Genomic DNA, 23,749 nt, shown 5'->3' with positions numbered 1-23,749 from the left:
TTGATGACGCATTGGTGATATGAGGACTGAGTAACTACTGAGTTTCTTGCCGGTTCTTCTCGGTAGAAACTTACATTCCGAACCGGTGGTAGCTTTACTTAAAATAGTTTGTTAAATGACGATTCAAAAGCCTACTTGTATATTTTGATTTTGAATTTTACTACGTTTGAAAAAGTACTTCAAGATGTTGATTTTCCTAATAAAAAGCCACAAAAACAAATATATTTCGGTAAAATAAACACGTTTTCTTGCCATAAAATTATTTTTAACCGTTTTAAATTTTACTCCCGCAAAAACGCTGTCAGTCATTAGTGACGTCATATTGGTAAAAACAACAGTCGTGCATACGACAGGCAATCGTTCAACGTTAACAGCTCTATATATTTGGTGTGTTTGGGAAAATAATGAATTACAATCGCTAACTTTGTAAATGTCTTGTTGTACAAATACTAGCATTAAAACTCAAGAAAAGTTGTTTATCTAAGTGCCAGGTTATAAGAAATTAGAAATTTTTCATTATAACTCGCAAAACGAGATCATAAGTCGTTGTATATATCAACTAAAAGTCGATTGTATTTATGTGAGGATCATTTATATGTTAGTAGAACCCCCTAATTCAAATCTAATAATACTTTACCCATTTTTTCCCGTATATGTTTAAATAAATTTGATGCTAACATAACCTACAATTACTATGAAAGTTTGGTAAATATGTACCTGGCTGTTTACACTGAACTGTAAGTTTTTGCCTGTATGACGTCACACCATGGCTGCTAGTATTTTAGGTCACGTGATAAATAGATTAAAAATTACGACTTTTAATTTTAATATTATCAAATTTCATAATTTTCACTACGGTAAGTATCCTATTACGTAAACAGGTAAAAGTATCATATCAGACTAATGAACTTTAGGGCCAGATTTCACTTTCTGATTTCGGTCGCGCAGGTAATTGCATATATGTGACGAAAGTTACTTCAAACTTAAAATACGCCATTTTTAAGTATACACTATAAGTAAAATAACGATTCAAATTAACAACAAACATAGGAATTCAATACTAGAAATTATTGTCCACTCCCCCCCATATCGTAATCACTCCCTCAACAATATATATAGATAAAATAATATACTAATTTTCCTAAGAACAACGCGTTTTTAATTTTAATTTATAACGCAATAATAACAGACTAAGCAAGTCCATATTTTTAGGAATTACTTATATGATTAATAGTATGCATATCTTCACTAGAATTATTAGTGAACACTAGTGTTTAGTGTTAAGTGATAACTTCTTATGGAAGGGTAAACAGCTTCGTTACGTAACGCGTTACGGTGCCAGTGCTAGTTTTTCGGACAGTCGCAATATTTCCTTACATTGTCATATAATTTAAAGTAATAAACTAAGCTTTTCTCAAGTTAAACAATTTCAATATTAAATAGTTCCACTTAGAATAGTTTAAGTTATCCCCTCTGTCGGGCGTCCCGAGACGCACATTTAGTTTTATAAAGTGTTATACGATAATGTTTTTATATGCTCCCTAAAGTATAAGATTGTACTAGTAATGTACGTCATAATTTATGATATGGCCGTTTTATGAATGAAAAATCTTAAATGTTACATCCTTATCATAGTTTATTTTAAATGTGCAATCTATACTTCTATACTAGTATTATAAACAGGTCTTGTTTGTGTGTATGTGCGGAATAATCTCAGGAACTAATGATTTTTTTTACATTAACAGCCTGTCAATTTCCCACTGCTGGGCTAAGGCCTCCTCTCCCTTTGAGGAGAAGGTTTGGAGCATATTCCACCACGCTGCTCGAATGCGGGATAACTAATGATTAAATAGGCATACATTTATATGATGTCTTTTTTTTTTTAATAATTTGCGTGCGAAGCCTTACACAGTACAGCTTAGCGAATTTATTCGATTTGCTTAACTCTCCTAATATTCTAGGATTACACAAACGCTTATTTATGCAATTATATTAAAATTATATATTTAATTAATACATATTTTGTTAGCTTCCGCTGAGTTTGTTTCGCCGGTTCTTCTCAGGTCCGAGTTGTTTATTTTCGAACCGGTGGTACATTTTTGATTATTAATAAGCGAGTGCAACAAATTCTATATCGAATGAAGATTTTTGGCTTCGCCTTTGACTATTGCTATTGTCATAATATTCGATTTAAAAAACAAAAAGTGTAATCGATTACAGAATTATATTTGTATTGCGTTGAAATTTCCTGAGAATAATTAGAGATAAAATGAGTTACTGGGAGTTTTTTGTCAATTTTGATTTGTATATCCACCTGAGAATATATAGTTTATGAAATTAAAAAAAAACCGTGTACTGGTATTTATTACTAGTAAGCGATAGAACTATGCGCTGTACAAATGTATTTTTCTAAAGATACGTAATGAATACAAAAAAAAATTAGATAAAAGATACAATCTTTAATTTATGCAAACCTAGTACTAAAAAAAAACTAACTAATATAATTAAAAATAATTAATACGTACTTGGTGCATTCTCCACGAGTATAACCCTTGAACCGACAGCTACACACACACACAGACATAAAAACACAACACAAAACTTCATTTTTACACAACAATAGCATTATCCAACGCAGATTCAAATTTCGAATACCCTATAAAACATGAAAACAATATTTACTTTTGTTAATATGAATAAAATTTAATTTTTCAGTCCTAATTATATTAAAAATATTCATATTTAAATTAGAACAATCAAACTATTCGTTTAATTTATCGATGATTTCCCGCGCATTTATCTGTCAATTGGAACGGACTCTGACTTGAATGAAAAAGTTTTTATACGTTTTTTTTTTTTAATTTCGCATGTGGGTCAGAGGTTACGGCGCGTAACAGCTCGACTGAACGCTGGCATTGTCGGACATAGGCTTATATGTAAGTGCCATATACCGGACAGAATAATATGGACATGAACGGTAGTTATGTTTGTATTTGTGTTACGTCAACTCTTAGTAATTATTTAAGAACAAAAAGTATTAAAAAAATATATATATTTGCGATATTTAATCATAGAACATCCATAACAAAATATGAACATTTAAGAAAAACTATTCTTAATTTTTAGCACTTTTATTTTTAATTTACTAATTAAAGCATAAACATAAACTAAATATATTTATTTAGAGATATTTAATTAAATTAGAAATATAATATTCGAATTTAGAATAGAATTCGCATTTGATAAATATTCAAATTAACCATCAAAATGAACTAACGATTCACTTTTCGTCTGAAAAATGTCATGAATATTCAAATTAATAACGTAATGTGTTTAAAGAATATATGAATCTTTTTAATTAAGACGTTATAATTCAATTTTCGGAATACACATTTTGAATAAATCCCAAAAAAATAATGACATACTTAAACCAGATTTAAACAAACTTTATTAATATAAGTTAGTTCGTTTTCTTTTTCCTTTATTATATAAATATTTTAAAATAAGTTTGTACGTTCAAATAATTAGTGAAGGTCGTGTGATTTTTTATTTAAGCTAAGACATAATTTAAGTGACAGTTCATTTCTATTGAGTAAAACTTTAGTTCAATTGAGTGATATATCTTATTATATATAGTTTAGAGTACTAACAATTATTTGTAATTTATCCTATTATTAACCCTTAATGTTTGTGTTGTTCTAGGTTACGGATTAACAAGGAAATTACTACTACTATACTTGGCTTTAAAATTTAATTGAGTTTGTTATCTCAGCCATACCGATCAATCTCATTCGTGTCTTCTCCATCCTACGTGACATTGGCGAAATAATCTGTGCCCTGTGGCACAACTAAACGCCATTAAACTAAGAATTGAATTGAAAACTTCAGTTGTCACTTTAGGTGTCATATTCCTATGGCTCTTGTGTTACAAGAAATTATTTAAAAAGGCCTAACTAACGCTTGTTAATTTAATTATGCTTTATTTTACTTCGCTGTTTTAAGTTCTACCGACAAACAGCAATATTCATTTTTTGTTATCCGATTTGGAGGGTAAGTGAGTGTAACAGGCACAAGGGACATAACATCTTATTGCCCAAGGTTGGTAGCGCATTGGCGATGTAAGTAATGGTTAATATTTCTTACTGCGTCTATGGTTGTGACCACTTAACATCAGCCGATAGGTAGGCGATCACCTATTACATAAATTAGGTTTGTGTACAAAATAATTAATATTTAAATATGCATGTAACATTTACTGTTTATTGCAATCAAAAAATATAATAAAAATAAAGTCTAAATTTTTTTTATTTTTTGGATTTAAATATGTATATTGTTGTCGTATCTTTTTAAATAAATAATTCTATTAAATAATTTCATTAATAAAATTGATATCCACAGATTTCTCACGTCCATGATTCAATCAGATAAATTCGCCCGTGCTATTGTCTCAAAAACAGAATTTATAAAGCAAAAACTCAGTCTATCCTACCATTGTACACAGGCATTGACTGTTCGTAATATCAGACTGAAATAAACATATTCTAAATTTAAATAAATTAAAATTTAATTTAAGAATCGATAGGATGGTACAAATATTGATTGTCAATTTTTATAATTTGCACTAAAATTAATCTTCACTAAAACACGTTGGCAATTTGAAATCTTTTATCGAACAACTTTTTTTTTTTAATTAAAAAAAGGAATATTTTAAAATTAGAAATATAAATTATAAAAAGGTCAAAAATTTAATTCGAAAAAAAAACTACTCTTATTATTCCTTATACAAAACAAACAACATTTAGTACATTTATGTTTAGTGTATTGTGATCTTTGGTTGGGTGTTGAGTCTACTGGTTGAAAATTTCACTAACTAAATTAGACCCAGCCATAATATGTGTAGAAATCGAACACTTTACAAACATATGACACATGACACATGACACATGACAGTTTTATGTGTCAAAACTATTGTCATGTATGAATTCGAATTTCTCGCACGTGACATTGACGAAATAACCTGTGCCCTCTCGGCACAAAAAACAATCCAAATAAAAAAAATCGAATTTAAAAAAAAAGTCATATGACTGCTAAATTGGTCACCTGATTTTAAGTTGTCAACGCCACTCATAGACATTAGTACTGTAAGAAAATATATTAATCATCTTTTCACTAATGCGTCTACCTAGTATTCCTGCTTAGCTCGCACAAAGCCGTACCTAGCCCAAAGATACATTTACGTATGCAAGTTTTTCAAAGTATGTCATTCTCTAAAACAAAACAAACGGCTCATCAATTTAACAACCTTGGTGCTCACATTGGTCGAGTAATTTCAGAGGAAACGATTAAGTTGTATAGTTGGGATAAAATGACATTTATCGTTTGAAAAAAATACGACGTTTTTGATACAAAACATTTAAGTGATTTGTTTTTAGAATTTTGCTAGAAAAAATACTTTTATCTATCGGAATTTATATATTTAACCCAAGATATGAACCATTTTCATGATGAATTACTCTTTTGTAATATTACAAATAATAATAATAATAATACGTCATAAATAATAAATCAATTTCATTGACTGGCATTTGACTCAATAATTTGACGTATAGAACGTCAAAATCTCTCGTCTAGTACGTCTCTTTGTTCCATCTTCGAGGTAACAAAGCTAGTTTTTTGGTTAGTTAAACAGACAGATAAAATATCTGATAACAACGGACCAAAAATCTCCAAACGATAATACCGCAAATTTATAGTTGAATATAATAAAAATATACCTATCGAACCTACACAAAAAAATAAAACCAATCACCACGAAAAAATTGATACAAATGGCGTTCATCAAAATAAAGCTCTTTCAGCGAAGTATATGAACAGCTCCCGAGGTGTTGGGCTCAAAACCCATGTCGGGCCAGTAAACAGTTATTGGGTTTTGCCGTTGTCATCTGGTAATTGGAAGTGTAGACACTCCCGAGCCTCGGAAAGTACGTAAAGGCGTTTGTCCTGTGCCTGAACTCCTTCCGGTCGTGTTGGATTTGCCGTCCTATCAGATTATAAGAGTGACGGAATAGAGGGGGTACCTGTGTTTGCACACACACTTATGCCCCATAATATGTCCTGCGTAGTTGGCTGGTCTCCAATTAGATTTGCCACTGTGACCGATATCGGCCGAATGACATCATAATGAACATTTTGAACAATCAAAATGTAAAGGTTTCCTTTACTGTCCTGGACAAATCAAATCTGGATCTGTTGCATCGACAAGGTGTCAACAAAGGTTGCAACACGTGTGCGAACATGCTCTGATAAGAAACACACAACAACACTTCAATTGTTAAATTCATAAAACAATTTAAGTTTTTGTCTACTCTTCTGATTGTCAACCGATTTTTTTTATTTGGTAGCTGTTGACGAACTTAAGCGTTTAACTTTTAATAAAATAGAAGAAAAAAGTTGACATTGACATTTAAATTAAATAAAAAATGGCTGAACTTCGACCATTGGGCGATTAGTAAAGTTGATTTCAAATATACAAAACCACTGATTTTACCACACATTTAATCTATACGTTGAATCATATATTTTTTGTACAATGAAGTCACCGCGGTACAATATAGTAAATAATTTAGAAACCCATTGTTATAAGACCTTGAAAATTCATAAAACAATGGAATACCGATCTTCTTCCTAAATTTTACTAAGAACTATTTAGACCTTATCTATGTAATTACGGATAAAATTTTGATTATTTTAAAGAGCCGACAATTTATATCTGTCACGGAGAATGAGTTTACTAATAAAATCTAGTTCAAAAATTTACTGGACGAGATGTATTTTTAGAATAAATTGTGATTTTTCGTCTCAAGAATTGGAGTATTATATTATGAAGGAAATAAATATTAAATAATACCTTATAATATACGTCCCATTACGATAGGTAGGGCTTTGTGCGTGTCTGGGTAGGTACACTCATCAGATATTTTACCAGCAAACAGTGGTACCCAGTATTGTTGTTTCGGTTTGAATGGCGAGTGAATCAGTGTAACTACAGTTACAAGTTCCCAATGTTGGTGGCGCATTGGCGATGTAAGGAATGGTTGATAGTTCTAACAGCACCATTGTCTATACGCGGTGGTAACCACTTACCTCCGACGTTTCGTATCTGTTTGTTGAGGTTACAATATAATGGTAATTTAAAGCAATTAGGATAGCTGGTGCATAAAAAAGGACACTTTTGTACGAATTAAAATGTATTACTTCAATTTACATTCAAAGCGCAATCCAAAGATGTACTATGGGTACAGTAAACATAGTGCTAATTAGACGTAACATTATAAATATATTTATCAAATGGTGATACTAACAGGAAACTTCATACCAAATTAAGCTATTACGGCAGCACAATAAAATAATAATGTTCAAAACTCATAAATAGTACACAGAATAATAGACAATAGTGAAGGACAAACAGACAAACAGCTATAATATGATATAACTTTAACAATAAGTTTCGTACACAAAAAGATTCCCCGATATCAGATTACTATCTTAACTGGATGGTCCAAGTTAAAAGTTTATCATGAAAATAACACAGAATTGTATTTGTAGGTGCAAATCTCATTAAAATTATTTTGTTGCCTTTAAGAGGCTACCTAAATATTGTACAATAGTTTCGACTGCTTCGCTCGCGTTTTAGGGATCCGTAGTCCGGTGTCAGGTATACAAAGTAGCTCAAGTCTTCGTCGGAGTTCAATTACGCTTTAACCTTCACCAAATCTTGACAAATTCAATCAGTTTTGTGCCGTGAAAGAGCAACAGACGGACAGAGTTACCTTAGTTTATATCACTTAACGATGAAATGGCGTATTTTGTTGATGCAAATATCACTAATAGTAGTAGTAATAAATATTCAATGTTATTTAGATAATTTAATTATTAATGTTACATAATTTCAATTTATTTTAATTTATATGTTTGCTGTAATTTAGTAATTTATTAATTTTTGATTATTATATAAAATAGTACCAGACTGCATTGATATATAATTGATATGAGCATGCCGTGTACACATGCTAAGGAATGTAATCTAGCTCAAAATTGTGTAAGTCCGTAATTTTAATGTATGTTTTGATTGTATTCTGTGAATAAATAAAATGCATATTATGCATTGTCTATAGCAATAAAAAATAGATGTAATATGGATAATTTTGTAGATGCAAATAATACGTACAGTGTTATGTCTTTTAATAATGACATATCTAAAAGTTGGTGATAGAATATCATTGAACATCGGAATAGGGTATTTCGAAGATCTTATCAGTTATCAAAATACTGATTGCGTTTTGTATATACGAGTCTGTAACAACATATTATAAGTAGCAGTTTAAAACAAATACAACAAAATTGTTTGAGATATATTTTATTGAATATCCATTAGTGATCCATTTGCCTACATATGACATTAAAAAAAATCAGTTCAGTAGTTTCCGAATAATTGTTATAAATGACAGCAAAATATGTCTTAATCATAAAAAAAATACTTTACAAGCAAAGTTATAACTTAAAGTATAAACCAAAAAATATCCCAAGAAGCAAAAGGATTATCTCCTATCTAGGAGAATTTATTAAAAAGCATTTGTTTTTTTTGTCCCTTGCGGATTGACAGGCTTCCTCGAGATGTTTTCCGGCCTGATGTTGGTTGCCTGGAAGAGATCGCTATGTAGCGATAAGGTCGCCAAAATTTTACGCCTCTTTTATTTAGGTTACTTTGTGGTGTACAATAAAGTATGTATTCCTTCACAACCGACGTATAAATTATATGAAAAATAGAAAGAAATATCCTATCACTTAAACCATACATCTTGTAAAGTAAATTGCAAACGGTAGGCTCGGGCCAAATTGCTTAGGCTCCATTATGTAGGATTATATTAAGTAAAAAATGGGGGAACTTACCGCTTCGGATAATCACGGTATTGTTATTTACTACGAATATAAGCGGACGTAAATAATTTGAAACGGACGGTCATTTTTTTAAAGTTATTCTATCAAGGCACTCGTGTATATGGGCCACCTAATCGTTGATGGTAATGTGTTGACCTTTATCCATAGATATTGATGATGGAATAGCAGGGCCGGACCGTAAGCTTAGGGGGCTCTGGGCTAATACTACTTAGGGGCCCACCTAAGACATATCTGAACGTAGACTTGAATTAAATTAATTGAATGGGTTTAATTAATTGCAGAACTCGAAGGGTGCAAACCATACGATCTGTTTAATTTCATAAAGTTATGGATTCTTTCGCATTATTGTATATTTTTGACTTTGACTTGACTTAGCTGGGGCCCCCTTGAATACATGGGACCCTGTGCTGAAGCCCAAAAAGCCATATGGTAGATCCGGCCCTGTGGCATAGTATACCTCTGACATCGCCAAAGTGGTGTGACCCATAGGATCTATGATGCTTTCCGCCTTTAATTGTACTGGCAGAGAAGTGAGAGAATATTTGATGGATGGCACTCTAGCCACCAGGTAATAAATGAAATAATCATATGGATATACCTTATTGTATACTCCTTGGTGTGACCAGGATTTTCTTTTAAGCATGGTCTCAACAGCTTTAGGAGGATTAGTCAAAAAATTCATTTTCTTTTAAAAAAAAATATTTTGTAAAATCTTTGCAGTTAGAAATTATGTATCTCCCTTGGTACTGTCACAATAGCCGGCTAAGTTCGAACCGCCTCTAAAATCTTGTTTTTACAAAGATCAATAAGACTAAATTTACTTTTATTTTAATCAAGATTAAATAAACCCAAGACTTCTCATCAAGGGAATAGTCCTAACCCAGCGGGACATTAACACGCAATTACTTGACTTTTTCACATAAAACATAATACATTACATGGCAATAATCGAGTAGACAGAAAAAGTAAATTTCAACTGCATAAAACATTTCGTTAAATTAAACATACAATTCTATGTAATGTAATATAGAGAATATTTTCAAAAACAAAATGTAAGGTCACGCCCTTACCGGTCAGTTGGTTGCATTATAATATACTAAACAATTGTCCGGATTTATGTTTAAACAAAGCCACGAGGTTGTTGATACAGTGGAATTAACGGACTCGTGAATACTTTTAGATATTTAGTGAATTGTGTTATAAATAATTTTCGCGTCCAGTACCATACGAGTGATAGTTGTGTCTTCTTAAATATGTAGCTGTCTTTCTCTCATGTAAAGAAAAATTACTAAACGTGACACGTCCCTAAAATCAAGTCTCAGTTCCCTTGCTATGGTTTGAAGGGTGAGTGGTCCAGTATAACTGCGGACCCAACGTACCAACTTATTAACTTCCAAGGTTGGTGGCGCACTAATGATATGAGGAATCGTTATTTATGTATATATCAGTTAGTTAATACGTCTGCCTACCTAAATAATAGAAACGAAAATATCCGAAACCTTCTTGCTATAAGTAAATACTATAGCATGTTGACTAAAATGTGTTTATAAGAGCCTACTGGAATATGTTATTTATAATTTGACTTTAGTAGCCTATTTGAAATATATTGTGGCTACTGAAAGCAGATTGCTGTTCTTTATTATAAGAAAATGCCTGCATGAAGACAAAACAATGTTAAAGATATACAATATTTCGTATTCCATAATTGCTGTGCATATCGTGTTTTTTTTTTTATTTATTTAATAATGGAACAATTTTTAATCAGGCAAACGAATAAAGTAGTGTAAATCTTGGCACTGTGAGACGAACATCGTTTCTCGTACAATCCATGTTATAAAACCAGAATTAAATAAACATTTCCTCTAATCTATGGGTCATTATTGTCATCGTATTGGCCTTAGAATTTGATGATTTCTATCAGGGCCGGACCGTAAGTTTAGGGGGCCCTTGGCTAACACTACTTAGGGGCCCACCTAAGACATATCTGAACGTAGACTTGAATTAAATTAATAGAATGTGTTTGATTAATTGCAGAACTCTCACGGCTGCAAACCATACGAACTGTTTAATTTAATAAAATTATGGATTCTTTCGCATTATCGTATATTTTTGACTTTGACTTGACTTAGCTGGGGGCCCCTTGAATCCACGGGGCCCTGGGCTGAAGCCCAAAAAGCCATATGGTAGATCCGGCCCTGATTTCTAGGCAGGATATAAATTATTTATATAATTTAATTGTACTCTAGTAATTAAAATGGTTAAAATATAACTGTTGAGTTTCTTGTCGGCTCTTCACGGTTGAATCTACATTGCGAACCGATAGTAGTTTAACATTTAATCCAACACTGATACATGACGATTCAAAAGTGCTTTTATGAGTACCCACCTACTTGATTAATAATACCTACTTGAATAAAGAATACTTTGATTTTGATCGATATCATCACTTGTCTGAATATGAAAAATGATATCGTCGATCGAGATCTTAAATAATCTGTGGACGTTATGGAAAAGAAAAAAAATGGCGTTTTGAATGTCATCGAAATTGCTATCGGAACTTTGGAAGTAAAATTTAAAGTGGATATAAGTAGTCAAGTAAAATGGTGTTCTATAATAAATAAAGATAGAACTATTTGTTTAGTTCATATTATAGCAGTGCTGTTAGTAAATCCCTGCAATATGTAAATCTAAACTGACCCATCCCATGCGATCTTGCCAATGGCGACCAATTTAAAATGAGACTAGGCAACTACACAGGACATAATGGGGGCACGGTAATGCCTCCGCCATGACGAGCCAAGCGAAGCGCAAGGGTCTACTAGCTATCTACCTTCTCTCGAAACGCTTCGTCATTTTTTGAAACCCTATAACTTGGGTTTCGAACACACCAGATAAACAAAATCCTTGGCCGTTACGTTACTACAAGATCTATATCATAAAAGTAATGAACAGTGTATAAATATTTCACCTTACACCCACGTGAATGTAGCAAAATGGCCAAGCCACATATTTGGTCTAGGGTGTAGAGTTAAAAATTTTATTCAACATTTTTTACCTTGCTTTGTAGAGTTAAGGCGTGTAGAGGAAGAATTTTGGTTCTACATGAGATCTGATAACTTTTTGACAGTAAGAGCCATATGGTCTCGTCTTGGCAACATTTTTAATGCAAAAGTTTTTGGGGAGCGAATGTGTGCATAAAAACAGGTAGTAGAAAAAGTGTACTCTTATAATCTGATGAGACTACAAATCTGACAAGAACGGAAAAAGTTCAGCTTTACATGAATTTCTATTTCGCGCTTACAAGGGCATAGGGTTTGAATCACTAAACCAATGAGGCATTCAATCTTTACCCCTTTTTCAAAACGTATGTAGCTATATAAACATTAAGATATTTTTTTTGATAAATATCGACGTATTTACTTTTTACTAAAAACATAGTAATTCGCCAAAATCCATAATTTCGAAAATCTATTTACAAATTTAAAAAAAATCCTTACCTTCATATGAAATATCCTTCCCTGGATCTCTTCCGTATTGTCCAACAGCAACTGGTCGTGATGTAACTCTATCTCCACTTGGTCCCACGTTGTAACCAGGAGCAGGTTTATCTATTCCGTGTTCATAACCCGGTTTTATATCCGGTCTTTCTTTATTATAACCGGGGATAGGATCCGGTTTCTGATAATCTTTATCACGGTTTCCATATCCATGTGCTTGTAAATCATATATTGGTTTATCGTTATGTGGTCTATTTGGTTTTCGATTGTCGTATGGGTCATTATTGGTTATAACGGGCTTATAATCATTTGGTTCGTTTCCATAACTACCAGGTTTTATACCATATAGATGATGGATTCCATAACCAAGATGACTTCCGTGGTAATTGCTATAGTCCAAATTGTATTGACTTTCGCCATAGTTATTAACTTGATTACTGTAACCACCTTGGGTATTATATTGGTTGTTTTGTGAACCTTGATGGGAGCCATATTGCTGATCGTAGGTGTTTGACGCTTGATTGCCGTAACTTTGGTTATTACCATATTTGTTGCTCTGTGAATTTGTGCTAGGAGCTTGATTGTCATACCCATTTTGAGGGATAGGAATTTTATTGTTATGAGAATCTTGATGCGACCCGTATTTGTTTGTCTGCTCTCCATAACCACTAATTTCTTGGTTGCCATAACCACTTTGAGAAGTAGAATATTTATTACTTTGTGAATCTTGATTTGATCCATAGTGGTTAGACTGACTGCCATAATTATTTGTACCTTCGTTGCCATAACCGCTTTGAGTCGTAGAATATTTATTACTCTGTGAATCTTCGTTAGCGCCGTACTGGTTAGACTGACTGCCATAATTACTTGAACCTTGGTTGCCATAACCACTTTGAGTCGTCGAATATTTATTACTCTGTGAATCTTGATTTGATCCATACTTGTTAGACTGGCTCCCATAATTACTTGTACCTTGATTGCCATAACCACTTTGAGTCGTAGAATATTTATCACTTTGTGAATCTTGATTTGATCCATACTGGTTAGACTGACTGCCATAATTATTTGTACCTTGATTGCCATAACCGCTTTGTGTATTCGTTAACTGGTTTTTATCACCGTAATTGGATTCTTGTTGTTGGTTAGATTGACCACCATAATTACTTGAAGGTGGATTTCTGTTACCGCTTTGACCATATTGATTTGACGGTCTATTATTGTGGTCAGTAATCTGGGTACCATATCCACTTTGGGAATTTCCATATTGACTGCTTGAATGCGATTCTTGTTGTGCGTATTGACTTTGACTCCCACCATATGTACTTGAGACTTGAGCGCCATAACCACTTCCATGTCCATGATTATAGTACTGTTGATTGATGGCATACATTTCGTCGTACAACGCTTGATTATAAGAACTTTGACTCAAGTGACTATGCGAACTGTATGAAGGTTTCGGCTTATATGGGGGTCTGGATCCGTAGCCGATATCGTCATTTTGATTGGACAAACTTCCGTAACTAGGTTTTTGAGGTCTTTGAGTGTCATAATTCCAAGAATTAGAGCCGTATTGTAATTGACTTTGAGAATACGTATCTTGATTTGAAAAACTGTTGTATCCGTAATTTTGACCATATTTTTGACCAGAACTTCCAGCTCCATAATACGGTCTTTCATTTTTACTAGGTCTATATGGTCGTGGTGGGTCATATATTTCTAAGTAAATGGAGTTATCTGGTGATGTGCCGTAATTACTGGCGTACTGATCAGTATAACTGTAACTGGGTTTATCATTGGGCCTTGTAGGCTTGTAGGGTCTTTCTGGGGGTCCTGCTGGACTATTAAGATGTGCGGAACCATATTCAGGCTTTGCATGATTGTAATACCCTTGGTCTTCTGGTTTGGTATATGGTTTTCTATTAGGTCTTATAATATACTGATACTGAGGTTTTTCTGTTATATAATCTGGACGTTGTGGTCTAGACGGCTCTGATCCATATATATCTTGAATCTCATCGCCAGGTAGGATAGGATGATAAGGGTCTGGTCTCCATAGACCGGGACGTGGTTTTTTATGAGGATCTTGAAAATAGAGCTGGTCATAAGGGTCCGGTCTACTTGCATTCCTGTATGGTCTTTCCGGTCTGTATGGTGCTTCATGGGGCTTATGATCTCCATAACTTGGTGGTCTATCATTGTCTGGTTTATATGCTCCGTAATCATCAGGTCTTTCGTTGTTGACTTGATTATAGCTTGGTCTATATGGTGTATTTGATGCATAGGAAGGTTGGGGTCTACTCGATTCGTAAGGATTAAGGTCATCAGCCATTGGTCTTTTGGCTTCATCGTTATTTGGACGGATGACTGGCTTGTGTTGTGGTCCATTTTCATTACTATTATCAAATGGTTGTTCGATCGGTGTTGGGGGTGACTGTTCGCAATCAAATCTTCGTACGTATACGTCATAATCTGGATTTTTTTGGAATAGATTCTTTTCTTTAATTTCGTTTTCGCTTAAGTTACTTAATTCGCACGTAGCATTGCCTTTGGCGCCAACCCTGAAAATTAAAGAAAATCTCGTAAAAAAACATTGTTTTCAATCATGTAAAATCTCGTATCATAACTTAAAGGCTCATTTAATTTATTTATTAAAACTTTAGTCTAAATTACATTGTATATAATAAATATAATATGCATGTGAAAATGTGAGAATAACTTATACGATAAAGCGATTTAAATAATTAAAAGGGATTCATCTAATTTAAATATATTTTAACGTATTAAAAATTTTAGGTATCGTTACATATGGACAAAAACTTACCCATAAACATATGCTTGACACTGTTTATCTTGCTTACATATTTGCTCACACTCAACTATTGTTAGTTCCGTGACGTTCCGATAGATGGCGTCACGTGGTAACTGCTCTCCGATCGATATTCGGTCAAAACAATCTGAAAAAGAAATCAATCTTATATATTACTGGATTCATTGTTTATTTAGGTAATGTGAATCGCTGCTTAGGTGATCACATGTTAAAACCTCACTACGGTACCTTACGATACCTTGGTTAGGTGAGTAGTTTCGAAAATTATTTTCTTATTGCACTTCTACATTATCAAGTGTAATCTTTCTGTCTAAATTTAATTTGTAAGTGATATTGTTTTATATATTAAACGAGAATTTCAACCGTCCTAGCCGGAAAAATCAGGCACTTTCATTTTAATCTACTAGAGGTTCAGATTTTCCATCCAAAAGTTATATATAGCGCATATTAAAAAACAAACGTAAAAAGAAAATTATAAATAAATTTCAAATGGTAACTTCCAAGAACAGAATCACGTAGAACACACTCCTAGACTATTATTCGTGGTAAAACTAATATTCTTCCAGGCGGACTGTGAGAGAGAAAACTTTTCATCGGACCTGGATTTTGAACTCAAGATCACGGGATCTGTGTCCTTATCTAGCCATTAGACGAACGAGGCAGTCAATTTGACTGCAAATTTGGAAAGCAACTCCTGAGTTTCTTGATAATTTTTAGCGGACTCGACATTCCGAATCGGTGATAGCTTTATTTTCAATTTGATCCTGTAACACGAGTACTAAAAATACCTTTACGAAGGTCGTGAAGTTCATTGCGATTTGGTTCTGTTTTAATTTTGTTTCATTAAAAGGAAACTGAGTAAATATTATGACCACAAAGGATAAATTATGAGTCAACAACTCAAAAACTTATCGTGTTTTTTATTAACGTTCGTAATTAATGTCAATTAATTAATAAAACAGTGATTATTTATGAGAGCGAAGAGAAAAAAATTATTCGTCATTATTTATATAATTACTAGATGAAAACCCGGCTTCGCTCGGGTTAAATAAATAAAACTAAACAAATACGGTTTATTTTTATTAATAATAATTTACTGTGGATAAGTTTCCATTGAGTTAACCGTACCCCTGCACGAAATTATTATTTGGAACGCAGTTACTGAACGCACCCGTAAACGTCAAACATGGCCGCCCGTTGAACGTGTCATGTCATTTAATTTTATGGATTGAATATCGAAATATCTCGATAATACGAATGATACGGATATATGTTGTCGACTAAAAAATCATTATTTCAATTGTGGATAGGTTTCGGTCGAGTCTATCCTAGATCTGCACGATATTATTGATATAGACTAGACGCCCATTCCGACTTTGTCCGGTTGAAAAGAGTTAAGTTTATATTTGGTGGGGATTACGCAAAACGGCAAATATCACCCACTCATCATATACTCTACCATAATAATACTTAGTATTGTTCTGTTCCAATTTGATGAGTGAGTGAGTCAGTATAACTACAAATATATTGGTATATAGCATCTCAGTTGCCAAGGCTGGTGGCGCATTGGTCATGTATGAAATGATTACATCTATTGGCAGAGCTTGGAAGCCCATTTTCCCGCCAACAGATACCATAAAAAAGGTACAAAATATTTAAAGATTTAAAATTCACATTTGTCTAAGAATATTATATTCATTCCGTCAAATCTAATTCCGTCTGTTTAACCAGTTTCGTAGTTACCGAAATAAGATGATTTAAAAAAAAGAAAGCAAGCGTGTGTTTGAGTTTCAAACCCCCCTCAAAAGGGTGGGAAGACATTTGCAGGGTTTTACTTACTTATTATTGTATTAAATAAGTAGCATTCATATTTATTTCAAATACGTTCCTTTGTGTAACGGTTTAAAATTTAATTAAATCAACAATTCTCTGACATCGGTCAAAATTTATGTACATCGTAAAAAGTGGCAACCCTAGCTAAAAAACATTTAAACTTCCACGAAAAGTGTTGCTGCTTGATATAACGTTATTTTCAACTAAGCATCTTGTAAATAAATATTTGAAACATAAATATTGTGTTGAAAGATATAATTGTAAAAAAACTAATAAATTAAAATGACAATTATTGATTTCATTTTAAACTTTGTACAGTGATTATTAGGACTTTAATTAGACGTATAATACAGCCTATAAATGCCAGAATACTGGGCTAAGGACTTCTTTTGAGGAGGAGGCTTGGAGCTTATTCGACAACGCAATTCCATGTGACGAATTTTTTTTGCTGTCACACGTACGATCACATACACAGAATGTTTACTTTCAATGCAAAGGACGAGTTTAAACTTTTTAGCTCATGAGATTGATGTATTTATGTATTATGTTTATTTCTGCTATGTACATCCCTAACTTTTTTATCTCTGTTTCTTTCCTCTAAGGATGCCTGGAAGAGATCGCTGTTCTATAGATAAGCATCTTTCTTGAATATGATTTATGTATGTTTTTTTTTTATGATATCGGTAGGCGGACGAGCAAATGGGCCACCTGATGGTAAGTGGTCACTACCGCCCATAGACAATGGCGTTGTAAGAAATATTAACCATTCCTTACATAATCAATGCGCCACCAACCTTGGGAACTAAGATGTTACGTCCCTTGTGCCTGTCGTTACACTGGCTCACTCACCCTTCAAACCGGAACACAACAATACAAAAATTTATGTATGTAATGTATGTGTTTATTGGTGTAAAATAAAAATTAATTTCATTTGATTTGAAATTTCAAGTGCTGGCTCGGGTTTGATCCCGTGATCTATGGTCGCAATTCACTGCCATATCAGCTCATAATATTGATACTTGGTAATGATCAAGATTCCTCAATTACGTAAAATGTGTTAGAATTTTAATTAGCTTGCACTATGCGTTAAGTTTTTGCAATCAAGTGAAGGTCGTTTTATATAATATTAATTTATGTACATTCTGTATAAAAATGTAATGTAAATATAATGTATTCTTAGTTACTTGTTGGTCCGTCTTTATGGAATACAAGTCGAACCTGAGGTTTTACACGCGAGAAATTTATAAAACTACTTCAAAGGCACAAAAACCGTCACCGCTCATTTCATCCTGTCGAAGGATGAATTTAAAAAGAAAGTAGCATATGTCCTTTTAGGGATTCAAACTATCTACATTCCAATTTTTATTTAAATCAGTGTGATATGATTATCACGCTGATGCGTGAAGATGTAACAGAGTTACTTTCGCATTTATAATATCAGTACAAATACATTCCTATTTATTTCTGTATTCATCTGATAAAATGACGATTAAAACTTGTAAGCTTATTTTAATAAAGTATAAGTATTTGGAAATTTATTTGGATTTGGAATAGGATGCTATAATTAAAATAACATATTATTATATATTATTGATAGATTCATGATATAGATATATATATAAGATTATAGATTACGTATATATTTTAAAATGAAAAAAAAAGTCAGTGTGGGCCCCGTCTTCCAAGAAGACGACAAGCTCGAAGTCCAGCGAAGATCTGCTGATGTTTAGTAAAAATATAAAACGCCAAAATGTATAAAAGTCAAATGTAAAAAAGGCACGGGCGCCTGTGAGCCCGTGGATGTTGTAAATTAAATAAGAATAATAAAAATAATTGGATGCTAACCTGATGACAGGTAACTAGCATGGCCCTTGAACATCTACAATACCGGGGGCTTGCTTAACGGACTTTAAATGATGAGTAGGCTCTTTTCTTGAAGGTTCCCAAGTCGTATCGGTTGGGAAAACCCGCCTTAAAAATGCCTCAAAAATCACGCGTTTATGGATTTAATATTGTAGAATCTGACTATGAGGGACAGTTTTAGTAATATAATGCGATTTGATTTCATTTCAAGTTTGATAATACAGAATACCTAAATTGTTACCTGTTGCCAAAATAATATTATGTTTAAAGAACAGCAGTTATTTAATAATCTGCCAGGATAATGAAGGAATGTGTGTATTGTCACTTTCAAAATTGTATAACGATCTCGGAAGAGACCAGCGACTGAGACACGAACTCGGCCTAGTTCAGGCGCTTGTAGCCATTGAATAAATACCTAGTAATTGTGATGCTATACATATGTACATATATTTATTTAAAAATGTAAAAAATTATCATATATAATATAATTTCGAATAAATTGTATAAAATTTATTCCTTAATTCGTTTATTTTGTACAATTTTAACATCATCAGACTAAAATATATTATTCAGAAACTAATCCCAATATATTTCATATCACCTAATATCCTACTCGTGGCACAAATGTTAACAACAGACAGTGATACGCCATTTTGACATGTGTCATTATGACAGCCAACATCGCATGCCAAGTTCTAATATTTTACGCTCGAGTTTTGCGTGTGAGTTTCAAAATTTCGTCTTACAGAATACCTAAGTCACTATTGTAATGTGATCTTACCCTAAAATATAATAAATAAACTGTATAACAGGTTGCAGACATATTTACAGCCTCCACCACCAAAATTTCACTTCACAAATATTATATAATTGTAAAATTTGTTTGTTTGTATGTAGGGAGTAATCCCGGGAACTAAGCATCAAGATTATTATTTTCTATAACTAGTAGAAGGATACATTATTCCTGATATATACATATATATATATGTCAGGCTGTTAATTAATCTTAAACAAAAATCTAGCAGACAGAGCCATGCATTACTGTTGCTTCATGACACATTGAAATAAGTAGTAGTACATAAAAACCTTCTTTGAAACACGCTGTATATAATAAATAATGATATAATCAATTTATTTTCAAAAATTTCAACTGAATTGGAAAACAGCGATATTTTTTTATACATATATAACAAGAACAAACACAATGCCGTAAAAAATTAAAGCCGAGATGACCCGGTGGTTAGAACGCGTACATCTTAACCGATAAATGCGTGTTCAAACCCAGGTAAGCACCACTGTATTTTCATGTGTTTAATTTGTGTTTATAATCATCTCGTGCTCGGAGGTGAAGATAAACATCGTGAGGTTGCATGTGTCTGATGTGAATGTATCAACCAGCATTGGAGCAGCGTTGTGGAATATGTTCCTAATCCAGCCTTGGGAAATTTACAGGCTGTACACGTTACGTGTCAAACATAATGTAGTACAATTGTATAATGTGGTACAGTTCATTACTTTTGGTAATGTAATAAATATCAGTTCCCTTTCCTGTGTCGGATTTCGGTCCCGTCGGACAGAGAGAGCGAACAAAGGGTTTCTGAAAAAGACTTAACTGTGACGTGAGTTTGCCCACTCTAACATACTATAATATCTCCTACGCAGATTTGAAATTGATATTGTCAAATTTCTGTTACAAAAGTCTTTACAACCAACGGCTCAAAATTTTGGGGGGCGACAATGCTCGGTTAGTGAGTTTATCTTTAGTAGTCACTATTAACAGTTTATGTATACTAAAGTTTAACTTTGCCGTTTCATAGATTCCAGTCATTTGTAAATACATCGGTAAAGAAGGCATATTATTCGATACAAGATTATATTGATGATAAAAAAGCGTGGAGTTAATGCTTGTTGACTTCCAGGTAGGAGACATAACATACATATATAATTGTATTTAACTAGCGTGACTGTATTTTTAGATGTTGAAAAAGTGTAACTACTGAGTTTCTTGCCGGTTCTTCTCGGTAGAATCTACATTCCGGACTGGTGGTGGCTTTACTTTAAATAGTTTGTAAAAGCCTACTTGAATGAAGTATATTTTGATTTTTATTTTATAAATATAATGGAAAAACTAGAAGTTTGGACTTCATCATTGGAGTTTGGAATTCAGGACATATAAAAATATTAACATTAGATACAATGGTTCAACGGTAGACGCTGATGCGAAGGCGTCTTATCATTTTCGTACAGACCAGAAGTTTATAAGAATATTCTATATTCAAGAAATATTTTCAGTTATGTTACTAAATTAATCGATGTCCACCACCGATTTGGAAGATTGATTAATTTGATTCTATAGAAGAGAACCGGGAAGATAGAAGATTTGTTAGAGGGGTAGTGCATATTGGTTGATAAGAATTGTTGCTATAGAACTCATGAGATTTTCCATAAATATTAGGAAGTTGAATGGTACCACTAGATATCTTCAAATATCAATCAGTATTTGAAGCTGGTCTTTTGGCTTAATTTGTATGTCATATCACTATTTATGGGTAACCCCGTCTTAAGCACAATAAGCGCCCAAGTGCGAGCAGTTCTGGCTATATCATCCAACTCAAAAATTATTTTTCAATAAACATTTTGGGGCATCTCCACCTGGTGATCACAATTTTGGATCTCCTACACCATGGATTGAGACGTTGCTATTAGTATTTGCCTCCATTTAATTGTGAGAAGCGATGTTTTATACACTTTCACCTGTTAGTACATTGGGTCACTAATACAATAAAATCAAACATTTTTTGGCTGTTTGGTACCTGGGTGGTATCAACTGAGACAAGCAGCTCTCAACATAATATAGTTAAGATCCAATATGACCCATTGGTTAGATCACTTGAATCCTAACCGAATATTGCAGATTCAAATCCGACCTTTCTCTGTATAATTCATGGAAAACCTGCATGTGTCGGCTCCATGAGTGCCTTGAAGTGGAATAAGTTCCAAACCTTCATCTTAAAAGGAAACGAGGATCTTTAGTTGTGGAAAATTACAGGATATGCTGTCGTCACACTCTTGCTTACTACCGAGACAACTATGACAAATTAAACTAAACAGTTGCTTTAACCCAAGTAAGGCAATAGCTTTTTCGAAGATTGCGTTTCCATTCCGGTTGCGTATTCATTCTACATTGAGATTTATTCAATAAAACATTTAAATAATTTTATAGTGATCACGTTTATTTTTTATGATATACGGCGATAAATGGTCACCACCACACGCTGTAGGCAAGCTTGGGAACTAAGAAGTTACGTCCCTTGCGTCTATAACCATACTGGCTTACTCACTCTTAAAACCAGAAAACAATATTACTAAGCAGTGCTGTTTAATAGTTGAATAAGACAAGAAGGCAAGCCCGTTTGGGTAGGTACCACCCACTCATCAGATGTTCTAACGTGAAACAGCAATAATTAATATTGGTGTGTTCTGGTTTTAAAAGTGAGTAAGCCAGTATCCTTATTAAAACGAAACGCGACACGAAATTATAAACATAAATGAATTGTTCGAAAATTCAGTGTTGCTTGCCCGGATTTGAACTCGCAATCTACAATTAATATTCACCTTTTATTACCACTGGGTTATAGGCTCAAAACAGATAAATTATTGAATCAACTTCACTCTGAGCACACCGTCCACGACACAAAGGCGATCACATTAACCACTGCACACTTTGCGCATTATGTTCAAAGTACATAATATGTAGTAATAAAAATTATATATATTGAGCAACAGTTTGCTTAAGAGTCGCTTATATATCAATCTGTAAAACGACGTATGATACTCACACTGAGCTGATTCTAATGTCATTTACTTTAAAGGCGACTTATTGATTGTTAGTAATAAAATTATAATAAAAAATCTCTCACCTTCCACAGATGTTCCAAGTTGAGAATCGACGGTGAGCGTCAGCACCGCAGATGCGAGTAAAACCGGGCACAGTACTAATACGTAAAACATTCTGACGTACAATTCTACAATCATTCCTAAGACTACAATTTGATCATAATTATTAAAATAATCTTAATCAAAATACAAAAATTTACGAAAACTAATACATATTTAACTAATTAATTTAAAAAAATAATAATAATAAAATCAAATTACAACCATCGTCACAATATAACAAAGTTACGGAATAAAAAAAAATTGAAACGTCAAATCTTCCCGCCAGAGCGCGAGTCAACGAACTTTTTTAATTATTTCAAGGATAAGAACACGTCCATTCAGTTTTGGTTTTGCAAATATTGTGGCGTAAATCTTGGGTGTGACCGTACGTCTCGGTCCGATGCACGATGGCCAGAACTTCCTTGGCATGTAAATCTTGTTGGTAAATCGAGACAACGCGTAGGTATTTTATATGGTACAGGTTGTATTTGTTAGGTATTTTTTCGTATCGTTATTGCATTTAAGTACACAATGAATATTAAAATTGTTATAATATTATTTTATTAACGTTATTTTTTGTGATATTATTCGTAGATATACAGAAAAAGAATTGAAAGATTCCAATTTTAAAATATTTTCATTACAATTGATTCTTAACATAAGTTACGATGAAGGCTTACACTGGATGTAAAGTCATTGCCTTGCAAATTTAATTAAATTCCACTCCGTGTTTTTTTTTAATTTAAACTTACACGCAGATAAGAAAATACAAAGCGACATATTATGTTCTAAATATTAATCTAGACTACTCGTAATATTATTAATGGGAAAC

The 23,749-nt window shown here is 33.0% G+C and overlaps 1 protein-coding gene across 1 annotated transcript in view; it reads right to left on the bottom strand.

Annotated features, from left to right (window-relative positions):
• LOC113391806 (uncharacterized protein) overlaps positions 1-23,013 on the bottom strand; it is a 46,079-nt gene extending 23,066 nt beyond the window's left edge. The window contains exons 1-3 of the mRNA XM_064219491.1: positions 22,899-23,013; positions 15,277-15,409; positions 12,456-15,013 (exon numbers count right to left, since the gene is read on the bottom strand). Of these exons, the coding sequence (XP_064075561.1) occupies positions 12,456-15,013; positions 15,277-15,409; positions 22,899-23,013 (2,806 nt within the window). The remainder of the gene's footprint in view (positions 1-12,455; positions 15,014-15,276; positions 15,410-22,898) is intronic.
• Between the last annotated feature and the right edge of the window lie 736 nt (positions 23,014-23,749).

This window comes from Vanessa tameamea, chromosome 28, assembly GCF_037043105.1.
Source record: "Vanessa tameamea isolate UH-Manoa-2023 chromosome 28, ilVanTame1 primary haplotype, whole genome shotgun sequence".
Taxonomy (NCBI): Eukaryota; Metazoa; Arthropoda; class Insecta; order Lepidoptera; family Nymphalidae; genus Vanessa; species Vanessa tameamea.
The sequence above is the reverse complement of the archived record's forward strand: the minus strand, read 5'-3'. Positions and strand labels throughout refer to the sequence as shown.